Source organism: Toxotes jaculatrix, chromosome 4 (genome assembly GCF_017976425.1).
Source record: "Toxotes jaculatrix isolate fToxJac2 chromosome 4, fToxJac2.pri, whole genome shotgun sequence".
NCBI lineage: Eukaryota > Metazoa > Chordata > Actinopteri > Toxotidae > Toxotes > Toxotes jaculatrix.
The window spans coordinates 22,036,917-22,049,897 of record NC_054397.1 but is presented as its reverse complement, the minus strand read 5'-3'; the positions used below and the strand labels follow the sequence as shown (position 1 = coordinate 22,049,897).

Sequence of the window (12,981 nt, the reverse complement as noted above, 5' to 3'; positions counted from 1 at the left end):
CTGTCAGGGGAGAGTCCTCAACTGTAGATCAGTGTAGCACTGAGTACAGTATGCAGTGTTTGTATAAAGCACTATATAAGGGGAAAATGTTCAGAAGTATGGCAGTAAAGTTCAGAAGTTTAATTTTCAAATGTTTTTTTGGTCACAGATATAAGAATACAGCGTTTCTTCTTTAATTTAATCTGTGTGTAATTGTACAGGTGAAATCTGAGTGGCTGTTTTTTTTTTTTTTGCTTTGTAACATGAATCCAAATAACACACCAGACCCAACAGGCAATGACTTGGGCACTCTTAACATGATGAGGCCAAACACACCTGGTTTGTTGAGCAGACACCTCAGCTCATACTCCACATCAGCTTGCCTCTCTTCCAGGTTCTGCTGCTTCGCCCTGCAGTGAGAAACATTTCAGCCCTATGTTAGAAACTGATATCCTCCACTTTACTACTTTTAGAATTTTACTGCAGTACTATCTACTTCTCCACAGTCCACTGGTACGCTCACATCATATTACCTCCAAATATGGTTGAATACACAGCTTCAGTGTATTCAACCCTCGCCATACTGTACAGCTCTGTCTGGTAGGAGTGTCATGAATTAAAAGCTCCATTAACTAGAACCACTGTACCGTCTCTCACTCATTAATGAAGCTGTCGTTGGTAATTAATGTGACTGCTTAAAATTAGCATCGACTGTCACATTCAGATGACAGATTGTGTGTCACGCTGATGTCAGATTATACGACTGATGGACACTGAAGTCAAACAGTTCAAACATCTGCTTCTCTCTGCAGCCTGAGACTCACGTGTAGACCAGCTCAGCCTCTCGTCGGACTAGTAGGTGTTTCTCGTGGATCAGAGTGAACCAGTCCACCAACAGACGCTCCTCATCCTCATCTGTCATCGCAGCAGAGGAACAGAAGGATATTAGATTTACACCATTATTTATTGTTCTTTTAGGCAAAATTCAGGCAAATTTGCTTTTTTGTGTTTTGCCAATTTGTGAGCTATTTATCTTTTTTAGTTAATGTTTCAGTTTGGACTCAAGAAACTCCCTTAAAAGCACTGCAATGTGATACCGTTAGGGTTGTCTCTGAGCTTCTTCTCCAGCTCCACTCCCCTCTGCTCCAGCTCATCCAGCTGTTTCTCCAACTGACTCATCTCCCCGTGGATGTCCTCCACTGGGATAAACTGATCAGACTGCACCTGGAGGGAAGTTTGGACAGGATGGACCGTTTGAGTACGTCATCCGTGGCCTGGGAATTTCTATTCTACACATTTTGTTTCTATGCTGAAACACATATTCTGTCTTTTAAATTTTTATACCTTGCGTTTGATTAGTGGGAAGCCATGACCAGGGGCTGGGGGTCTGGCAGGTCGAGGGCCTTTTGGTGGTCTGGTTTTGGATTTAGCAGGGGAGGGAGAAGCCTTCCTGTTGAACGGATTCTCCTTACATATCCGCTAAAATGAGAAAAGAGACACAGATCAATTTACATACTGTACAAAGTATATTTCTTTATATTTCTTTATTTGGAGGTGGTTCTATTACCTTGTTGTGTGATGGGGTGGCCCCTGAGGCCAGTGGGCTGGGGGTTGTCAGGGGTCGTGGTGGAGGGGCTCTGGCCCCTTTTGTACTCGTACTACGACTGGTCTCTGGGGTGGCTGGAGCTGAGCTGGCATATGGCGGCATGGGAGAAGGATAGGGGGTGGGGGAAGGATGAGGCAGACGCTCGGTCGAGGAGGAGGAAGGGGAGGCCGAAGAGTCGCACGGTGAACTGATGGAAGGCTCTGAGACACTTTTGGTGAAGGCGTGTTCCTGGTCGCTGCTGGCACTGCCAGCATCCAAGGGGGGCTGGGAGGAGCTGTGGTCTGAGCCAGAGGACAGACTCTCTATGCTGAGAGCTGGAGAGGGAGAGCAAGAGGAGGGCTGAGAGTGAGGGAGAACTGAAGAGGAAAGAAGATTCAGTAAAACAAAAAGAAAAGAGTGCAGAAATAAAACAGGAATCAAAGTAGTTGGGACGGATTGAAATGGAGAGAGGATGGGGAAAAAGAACAAAAAACAATGAACATCTATATACAATATCTCACTGTCTTTCTCGTCAGTCACTATTTAGATAGAGGGTATTTTTGTTAGCTCTGTACTCCAACATTAGACTCACTGTTACAGAGCAACTGCTCTGGAATGCCAACATTTTAAATTCGAGCCTGTTTGAGGAACGGGAGCCACGTCCACACGTAAACAATGCATCGGTATCAAAAGGTATGTTTTGTTTCATAGTTACTCCGTGTACGAAAAAGAAAGTGAAAGGAATGAAGCTGATTCTAGGTGTGACATATCTGTGTGTGGTCTGTGGTTGTCTCTCAGCACGAGGACATGTTAGGGAGAAAGAGGAAGCAGACTGATGAGGCTGAAATATCTGACACAGCCAAGATAATGTAAATACTGTTTGGTAAATCGTTAGGAAACAAGAATACACTGATAAAGCAGATATGAAGGACCTATTAGACCACAGAGTACTAGTGTTGTGACTGACTGTGCTTATGTAGATATGGTACCAACGTTTCATAACTACATGGGACATAAATTTCACCTGCTCAAACACAAACAAATGCATCAGAATTGAATAGCACTTATCATGCAGGACAGTTATTCTTAGCATAAAGTGTAGAAGATCCAAACAATTTAGTGTTCCTGATCATATCTTAAAAATATGCATGTTACTTGTTTCAGACAAAAGTAACTCAACTAAATATTAAATAAAACTATACTTATGTCTATCTGAATTTGTCTAATTACATTTGATTCAAAAAACTGAAAGAATGTTTAAAATGGCTAAAATTCTTCCAATAAATGTTCTTATAAATGTCCAAGTACTGTTCTTTAGTAACCTGTAGTGGCAGCACAAGAAACTATGGCATGAACACATGCATGTTCTTCTCCACAAACCTATTAATTTCCTTCTTCTTCTTTCCTTCTTACAGCATGACAAGTAATTTTATACTAGCAAAAATGGATTTTTCACATTTCACATTTCTGCACAAACTTGTTTAGGTGAGGTGGTATCACACTAAAGGAGGCAGAATAAAATGTTCTCTTGGAGTTCTAATAAAACTGACCTTGGTTACCGGCAGGCGGCTGTGGAGCCCGGGGTGCGGGACGTTTCTTGCTCCTTGCACTCCCCGGGCTGGCAGAGCGGGATGAGCTTCCTCCACTAGGGGGAGTGTCTGCCCCTGTCGTATCAGCAGCCCGAGTGATGCTGTACCACGGGTGAGTAGCCACCACTGTGGGTGGAACCGCACCTCCTTCGCTCGCCTCTTCCTCCTCTACCTCGTTATTTTCATCATCGTCATCGTCCTCAAAAGGGTTGGAGGGTGGAGGGGGTGTACTGGGTCGGGAGCCTTCCCCTTTGAGAGAGGACAGAGAGCCTGTATTGGGAGGTGTTGCCAATCTGGCAGGGGGAGGGGGAGGGGCTTTCTTCTTCTTGGGTTCTGACTGGACCAAGGCGAGCCAAGGTGGATCTTTGGGTTTATGGGTGCCACTGGACAGGCTGGACAGTGAAGACACACAGATAGGGATGGAGGGGTCACAGAGGGGAAGACAACAAAATACAGCTGAATGGAGGCATGGAGGAGCAAACAAGTACAGTACATGCTGTAACAAGATGTGACTCAGAGAAAGACTGTGCTGGTATGATTAAGGCAGGTGAAATGGTGGCAACGGACAGGAAAAGAGGTATTTAACAGAAACTGAGATACCTTCCAGGAGACTGTGATCTCTCTCGAGGTTTTGGAGGAGCCGGAGGCTTCTGATGTTCACCTGTGATTTCAGGTAAAATGTGAGGATCAGTATCAAATGGTTTATGAATCTTTACCATAATTTCTGCTCTGCAATAAGCACACACCGACTGTATCTGTAGTACGGGGTAGCCGAACCCGAGGGGCAGGGCGAGGAGGAGCGCTGGGTTCAGAAACCCGGCGGGGTGCCGGCACTGGCCGACTGACACCTTCATGATGACTGAGAGGTGTGGAAGGGAGGTCCCCATTGGCTGTATATTTGGCTGGTGTTTGAGTGTCTTCCTCTTTCTCTCCATCGTCCTCTTCTTCATCACTCTCATCAAAAGGGTTTGGGGGAGAAGAAGAACGTGGCATCTCCTCTGTCTCTCCACTACCGTCCATCTCTTTTGCTTTTTCCAAAGAGTCTGCTTTATTTGTTGTAACAGGAGTGACTGTGGCAGAGTCATTGGTTGACCTGTCAGTATCGTTTGTTCGGCTCACTGGGGACGGAGTCTTACCCTGGTCCCTCTCAGAGGGCGAGGTGTGAGGAGTTGGGCTGCGACCAGTCCTGGCAGACTGAACTGTCACTGGTCTCTTACTAAGATCTGGTCGGCCGTTCTGGTTGGCCAAAGGATGCCTTGCGAGGTGACGTGTACAGACCAACGCCCCAGAGTCGCTCCCCAATTTGTACGATCCAGGCAGCAGAGTGCTGTGACACTCTGTGCACCTGAGACGACAATGACACAGGACAACAGTAAGACCTTTGATGGGTCATAAAGATTGCTGAGATATGAAACACCTACTACATATGAAACCACAAAAGATTAATCATTATTAATTAAGCACAAAACCTTGTATTGTTTGATATGTAAAAAATCAATCTGTTAAGAATCACCTGAAGCAGTTGCGATGGTAGAGCTTGCCATCCACCAGAAATCTCTGCACCAGGTGGACATGTTTCTGGCAGACAGCACAGGTGCTGCTGAGTGTGCTGCGTTTGACCGCCGCTGCCACACCTGTCTGTGCGGGCTGGCTCGGCTGGTGCAAGAGACCGGGACCGTTGTTCGCAGGGAGGGGACAGGGAGGAGACGTCAGGGGAAGGGGGGAAGATGGAGAGTAATGGGGGAGGAGGGAGATCAAACACGGAGTCAGGATTTGAGGATGTGGATCTTTCATTCTGTTAAGCTAGCTACATCTGCTAGGTCACTGCAACATCTACTGCTCATTGATTCATGTGGTTCATTACTGCAGTTCCTCTTCATTTTAAAACACAATTTGATTAATACAAAACTGCAGGTTATTATAAAAAAAAAAAGAGTTAATTGGTTAAAAAAAAAAAAAAATCCAAACAGCTTGGGTTAATGCCTCTGGGAGTCACACATTTGGGATATGATTGGTATTTCAGATTGATATAATGTTTTAGGCATTTAGTGTTTTGGGGTTAGAAGCAGCATTATTCAAAAACTTGGCACACAGTATTAGGATAGTACAACAGTTAGTTTTTTAAGTACAAGAGAAGGTTTAAAAAAAGACTGACCTAACTGTTTTGCTTTTACCGCCTAGCCCACCCCCCCCCCCCCCCATCCTACTGCCTAGGCTCAGGACCAGAGAGTGGAGGGGGGATCAGATGTGAGGAGGAAAAAGAACAGGAAGAGGAGGGAGTGGAATGGATTTCCATCTGAAGAGGGATGGAAGTTGCGGAGGAGGAGGAGGAAGGTGGCAGTACATGGGAGTATGGGGATGGAGGAAAGAAGTTGAAGGCATGCGAAAGAAAAGAGAGACAGGATACAGAAGCTATCTTTATAGACTTACTCTACCTCTGTTGCTTTGTTTTTCCCCTGCTGTGCAACACAAAGCCCACACAAAGGAAGCAGTACTTACAAAACATATGTGGATATTGTACATTGTTGTACTCATATGACAGGATGGGATTTGTATTGTACAGATCTGATGAGTTAACACCCCAAAAATAGCACATGCAGAATTATACCTAGATATTTGGAGGCTTCTGATACACAATATACTACCAAAAAATTGTGTGCTTATGTGTGATTATCCACGCCTAAAAAGTAAAAACCATAAACAAAATATTATTTAATGTTTAATAAACACAGCCTGTAAACATGCAGCTCCAAGCAGAGTCTTTATCATGCAGAGCTTATAGAGTTTAGTGTGACGTAAAGTCTACCATGCCTTGGAAGTTAAAAGACAAAAAAAGAAAAAAGAAAAGAAAAATCAACACATGCATGAGGGTACGTCCTGTCTGTCTCTATGCCCCCCTCCTGGTGCCAAGTCTTGTTCTTACCTCAGACTCAACCACTTTGTCTTCCAAAGGGGTCGGAGGCCTTTTCTGGGCTGGCTCATTATGACCAACAGAGCTCAGCCTCCTCATGCAGGGGGGGTTTGCTGTGAGAGAGGAAGCAGAGGAAGTCAGCTAATGACTTGAACTTATTATGTAAGCTCATGTCACACCCACAAGTTAAGCTTCTCCATTGCAAGATGTGCTGGGGGTGAACAGTTTAAAATCTAAATATATATATATTTTTTAAATGGAGTTCAGTAAAGTAAAATTCAGCTGAATTTAGCGCACCAACCTTGAGACTTGTTGTTGAAGAAGTTGTAATACTGGGAGACGTAGGTGATGATGCTGAGCCGGTCAGGCACTTTCATGGACACCATGTCTTCTGGGTCCAACAGGGCTGGAATTCCCAGCTGTGTCTCGGCCACCTCAAATGCCTGCAACGAGGCAAAAGCAGAGAGAAGGAGGAGAGATAGGTAAGAGTAAGAAATAAAGAAGCTGAGAAACACTAAGCGTTGAGTTTAAGTTCATGACAGGAATTCAATTATAATCAAAGGCAGCGATCTGATCACTACGACTGTTATGTCTTATAAAAAGTATAACGTAGTCGCAATGGAAAATGTTGACTGTGGATTTTATCTTTACATTGCTTGGAGCAGCACAAACAACATTCCACTCACCTTTGTGCTAAGGTGGAAGGAAAAATCACCTCAATGATATCTCAAACCTCAGAAAATACAACTGAAATTTTATGCATTGCTACATTACACAGCAGAAGAGTGAAAAAGTGTTTTAATTTTTTTCAGTAATTTGGGTCAACCTACACTTTAATTAGACAAATAAAACAAGGTTTACAAGGAACAAGGGTTACTCCATACCATGAAAATGTTTTAATCGAACCAAACCCTTCATCTGCATATTGACAGAAATCTGGTTGTCTCTGTGTAAACACACAAAATGAGGGCAGAAAAATGTCTTTGCTGCATGTGTGCAACAAAAAAAGATGCTTTCCGTAGCCCCACCAACCCACAGATACTTGATTCCCTGAATAATTGAACTCTGTTTCCAAAACATCAGTCATTTGCTCACAATATAATGGTTTGCCCTTTGAGGATAACCATCACTCTAATGAAAAATTCCACTGAATAAATGAGAGAGCGGGTAAGGTTACATAACAACACGGATACAGTCGTTGGCAGTTATACAACACTGACATAATCCAGCCAACAAATGCTAAACATAGACAAAGTGGAAGCAAACCTAAATTAATCAAAATGCACTGTCCTGCACTGAACAAGTAATACCTGCTTTACAGCTAATGTGGTTTGTCTCTTCTTAGTTCTACCCCCTCTACTTTCCTGCAGTGCACTGAAAACTACTGAATGCTCTTGACTGATAACATATTACTTGTCTATGAGGCTGACCTATTTCACACCTACATGTCACAGCAGTCACCAAAACAAACACTCTGCTGTGCTTTATGAAGACGCCAATAACTCATATGAACATTTTAGTGGAAACTGAGAAACTAGTCCAAAGCAGAGTACTCCTTCATTCAGGTACGACTCTGTTTACAGTATACTGGGGATGGAACTTCATTTTAATGTAGGTGACATTTGAACATTTAAGTGATCGACCTAACAAACAGAAAAGGAAAGAGACGTGAGTTTTGAGAAGGACAGGAAGTGGAAGGAACTGAAACTTACATTTGCAGTAATTTTATTTGCTACCTACACAGTAACTGCAATTCGGAGTAAGCAGTAATGTGTGAAGCACCACAGCCGAGACTAGATCTCTGAATACTGACAAAGAGTTTTGACAGCAGTCTAACATGAACACGGTCAAACGTGATTTGAACATGTATTCAGGATACCCGCATCTCCTGTATGAAAAGGTTCTAAGAAAAGTAATCCAGGAAGAGACAGAGACAACCATAAACAAATTTAAGGAGCTCACATCTGGGTCTGATATAGTACAATCTGCCTTAGAAGCTTTGCATTTATGGATTGCTCACTCAGGACTGGGCCTTACAGATAGTGCCTGCTTTATATATAAGACCCCCAAATGACAGCCAGCACACCGGGAGTTCGTTTCTGGTGCTACCACCGGCCACCTCACTTTCCATGAAAGGCGCTGGATAAAAAAGAATGTAAACAGCAGCAAAGAGCTGCCAAAGCTCAGCTCAGACTGAAAATGAGGAGACTCCCATTTCATCCCTCAATGTTCTGCTGGCTTACAGATGATGTGGAAAAAGCCAACAAGGAAAATATGATTTTAAAAAGTTCTTGGATTCATCCTACTTATGATATAAAGTTGCAAATTCAGCACTTTCACACTTAAAATCCTCTCTACATGGTCTCTCCACGGGCTTATGGCAAGAATTTTCTTCTTCTTTTTTTTTTTGGTACGCTGACTGCTCTGGCTTCCTCCCTCTTTGCCCTCATCAGGCTCCATCAGGATTAAGAAACACTTCTCTCCACAGTCACACAGTCAAATGCACTGATGTCACACCCACCATGACTGCATGCAATCATAAGGCTTAATAATTTTATGGCTGAATGAAGAACACGCAGTGACAGATGCAACGCTTGAAGCAAAGTGACAGATAATAGTTAGCTCACAGGTGATTTAAGTCATCCTCCCACCAAGAGCCGACAACCAAACTGACATCACCATAAAACACAACATCACAGGAGTGTTCAAACCTCAAAACACACAGCTGTAAAACTGACTCACCATTCGGTTGTTCTCGTAGACATTTTCTTTAGACAGCGAGCCAAAGTCTCTGGAATGACAGAAGAGAATAAATGTTAAAATTCAAAACCATGTTTGAGATAAGGCTGAGTGTGCAGGTAGCCAGCGTACAGTTCCATAGCCTTCAACAACTGCAACTCATGGTGACTCCTTTTGGGCCAGGGATTGTATAGAAAACCATAGAAGCTGATGCAAGCTGATGCAGTACAGTACTGTATTTAGCTTACTGGCCTATTTCCACTTATGCTATGAACCATCAAAAAGCTATTATTGGCCTGACAGCATGACAGACAAAAATAGTGAGCTTCCTAGCTACCACTGCAGACAATTGGTCCCAAGCCACAAATAAGTGATGCCTGATGTGAAAAACTGCCAGGAACAAAAGGAAAGAAGTGGCTGCACTAAACAGGAGTGATGGGCTGATAATTACAAGGTTCTGCTTTGAAATGCCTGGAGCGAGGAACTAAAGCTAGGCTCTCACCAGTAAACATCCTGCAGTAAAACTGGAAAATGTCTGAGGTGTTCTGGGATGAAAGTGTGCCTGTGTGCATCAGTAAATCTATGTTGACTCGAGTGTCTAGCAGTAAGGACAACAGTATGGCGGAAAAAACACAGAGACCCTGGCGAGAGCTTGCGGAGACCATGTGGAACTCTCAAGAAGGCAAAACCTTGTGAAAGAGCTCCGTGTTGGAGCCACACAAAGTGACCTCTGTTCTCTCTAATCTAGTTCCCATGGTCACAAACACACAGAGCAGCAGCTCTAATATCAAGATCATGTCAAAACACCGGGCCAGGTCTGCCGACATAAAAAGTACTGCTAAAAATTTTGTTGGGAGTTACAGTTCTCGAGGCTCACAGAACAGACAGTGCCAGCCGACACTGACACGGATGATGAAGTGCTGTGTGTGATCTGAATTGCGAACCTAATCCACTGTGACTCAGAGTCTCACTCCAGGATTTATTTTGGGAAAGAGGACTGCTGAGGAACGGTGTGTCTGTGTGTGTATATGACTGTGTACTGTGTGCCAGCCGTTTAAATCCACACGATCAAAGCCTGGGTAGACCAGTATATCTGCTAAATCTGGTTCAGTCAGATGGAAAAAGTTTGCTCTGAAGCATACAGGACTGGGATTTGGTGATGTCGTGACAGCCAAGAGTGAAGCTTATAAATACATAACAATCAGTAGTTTAAGTAGAGGAGTCGGTGACACGGAACAAGTGCATTATCTAGACAAATTGCAACACAGAGAGGACACAGAAAACTAAAAGAAAATATATGGTATGAGTGTTTGCACTGCTAAGTTGTACGACAAAGTTTGATCAGGAGCTCTATGTGAACGCAATTTAATTCAAATGCAGTTTTAACTGCACTGTCCCACTGTTTGCCCACTGTTTGGTTAACTAGGCCGTGGATGATTTCTTGCAGCCATATCTACTCTCTCTCCAGTGGGCTAAGTGACAGTTGGTCTCAGCTGAAGACTGACTGAGACTGAGACGAAGCCATTAGCTGTACTAACGTCTCTCCTCTGGATCAATGTGATGTATTTTGATGAGAATACATTGGCTGCAGAGTGCAGGGTGGCTCTACATTGGCCTGGCCCAGCATTAGAGTTAAATCCAGTTTGACAGGCGGAGGTCTCAGCTGCAGATTAGCCTGACAAACTGTCTGTCTGGATCAGAGCACTTCGGTTGGGCCGCTGAAAGTCCACAGAGGGCAGAACAGGGAGACACGCTGGGACACAAATTGGAGAGGGAGAACTCAAAAGTTGGGTGTTTATGATTTCTCCACTGTCGTACTTTGAGTTTTCCTGCTGTGATGTGTATGCAGATATATTCCACTTCACTGACTCCTCCTTCAGTGACTGCTCCAGTGAATGTTTGCTCTGCTACCATCCAAGCATAGTCCAATTTGCACACAAAAGTCTGGACCACCTGAGAGGTGAACAGCATGAGCAAGACGCTTATTGTTCAAAGTCATTCCATCAGACCACAGTTTTCCCCCAAAACAGAGGAGGGACATAACATGTCATTTGCTGGGTGCTTTTACACAATTCCCCCTACAACTGCAGGGCCACCAACTTGTTTCAGTCACAATCAAACCACTAATCCTGATGCTGTCAACAGGCTGCTTTACCCACTGAACTACACAAGGCCACATTATACTGCGCAGGACGTGTGCTTTTCCACGGAAATACATTTCCAACGTGAGTCATTTGAATGTCAGCATTTCTGTGTATGTTTATAGCAGATAAATGGACACTTTTAAAATCAAATCATTCACATTCATACATAAGGTCTAGAAATACATTTTAACAACCACATGATGGAAGACGGAAGTCCTGAAAGACACAGACAGGCTGTCGGTGTCACATACTTTGTACTTTTAGTGTGTTTGAGCAAAGGCTGGTTGAATTCACTTATCAGCTGTACGTGGGTTATCAGCTGTAAGCTAGTAGGTAAGGGATTTTCAGTTTTAGGTCTCTATCAAAACGCTGGAAAGTCCTCACTTCCCCATCCCCATAAAAAGTTATTTTAATTCACACTGATTCTGCTGCTGTGTTTTGTGGTGGCTTCTGTGCTATGTGTGTAGGTGTAACATGCAGTGAGGAGGGGTGTGTTGTTACAGACAGGGTATGGCTTGTCAGCCTGAGTTAATTACAGCACACTGACCTCTCACTCATTCACTCTGCAATGTTCATAAAAAATATTATTTCAGATGATTTGGGCATATAACATACACAGAAACATTATTAAAACATACAGTGTTGGTAAATTTAACACAAGTAGCATTTTTTTTTACCCGTGTAAAACAAATGTTATCTAACCACTGACATTATCATACTCAACCATTTTAATGTTGAAGCTTTCTACTTAAAATGTATTCAAAAAAAGAAAAACAGTAATCTCTGTTGACAGGTGCTGTACATAATCCCAGGCCTTATAAAACTTTTCACAGAATAATCTAGAGCGCAGATGAGTTCACGACCCGGCTACTGAGTTTATTCTGCATTTGTATCCTGCATGGCTGAACACACTTATTATTTCAGTATTTGTATATAAATTAAAGGACAGCAATGAGCAGCCTGTCTCTCCTCAAAGAGATATGTCCACATTTGGCTACAGCCAGCTGCTATTTCTAAAGCCAGTTTGTCATTGTAATAAAACTACTGTGATTTCTCGTTCGTAAGTGACTATCGGGTTCGTTAGTATCAATGTTATATGGTTAGACTTCGGGCTACTTACATCAGATCGGGTCTGTAACGATGTATTATGGCACAAAACGCCAAACCGTCCCGAAAGGACGTTGACATGTCCTTTATTTCCACATCGTTGTAATTTTCACACTGTATCCGACACCACTCCTGGAGAGCCTTCAGAGATCCCATCGTACTATTGTCACAGAAATCAAAGTAGTCTTGTCAAATAAAGTCGACGTCTTTTGTCCCCCGACGTGACAGGAGACGATGCAAAGTCTCTTCTTCGGTCATAAGCGAGTCACCGCCAGCGTTTCAGTGAAGGGGCGATGGCTAAGGCAACACCCGCTGTAGCGATGCGTTACATTCATCTACAGCCAGTGAGTCACGTTAAAATACTAGCAGGGTTTGCTAGCTAGATGTTAGCTAACTTTTGCAACTATCGCATGCATTATGCCCCCACTTTATCTCCTGTATGGAATCCCCCATATAGAGAATAACGTTACTACTTCTAAACGGGAACTCGGACCCGGTTCAAAACACGACTGATATCCTGAAGGGGTAACTATAGCTTGCCAACAAAGTTCTTGGCGTAGTCAACTTAGCTAGCATTAACCAGCGAATGTAGCCTGCTGTTCGCTCCTGGCTGCTGTTTGCACGGTTTGTTGCGGTGAGCGCTGGTACTGTGAGGATTGTCTTCGTTTCGGGCGATGATGCAGTTTCAGTCGAGACAGAGGTGATAGTTTCCTCGTTGAGATAGACCACAACACCGTTTTTGTCTCTTGGTGCAGTGACCGCAGCGTCTGTTAAAACAATGCATAAAAAGTCCGTTACGGCGCGTTGTGCTCCCGGCGCCCGCCTAGCGATAACAAAATTAGAACACACTGTAAAATATACATCCCGGACAATTAATGTTGATCAAGGCAACACAGCGCCGGTGCCAAGCCACGCTAGATGCACTGA

General features: G+C 43.6%; 1 protein-coding gene across 2 annotated transcripts in view; it reads right to left on the bottom strand.

Moving 5' to 3' along the window:
* micall1a (MICAL-like 1a) overlaps nt 1–12,981 on the bottom strand; it is a 15,453-nt gene extending 2,472 nt beyond the window's left edge. The window contains exons 1-13 of one of the 2 annotated variants that reach the window (XM_041036446.1): nt 12,068–12,981; nt 8,807–8,855; nt 6,366–6,507; nt 6,077–6,177; nt 4,667–4,809; nt 3,900–4,498; nt 3,754–3,814; nt 3,115–3,545; nt 1,547–1,941; nt 1,324–1,458; nt 1,077–1,203; nt 804–894; nt 316–389 (exon numbers count right to left, since the gene is read on the bottom strand). In XM_041036446.1, coding sequence (XP_040892380.1) covers nt 316–389; nt 804–894; nt 1,077–1,203; nt 1,324–1,458; nt 1,547–1,941; nt 3,115–3,545; nt 3,754–3,814; nt 3,900–4,498; nt 4,667–4,809; nt 6,077–6,177; nt 6,366–6,507; nt 8,807–8,855; nt 12,068–12,210 — 2,491 coding nt within the window. In that variant the 5' untranslated portion in view covers nt 12,211–12,981. The remainder of the gene's footprint in view (nt 1–315; nt 390–803; nt 895–1,076; nt 1,204–1,323; nt 1,459–1,546; nt 1,942–3,114; nt 3,546–3,753; nt 3,815–3,899; nt 4,499–4,666; nt 4,810–6,076; nt 6,178–6,365; nt 6,508–8,806; nt 8,856–12,067) is intronic. The other variant, XM_041036447.1, reaches the window with a different exon arrangement.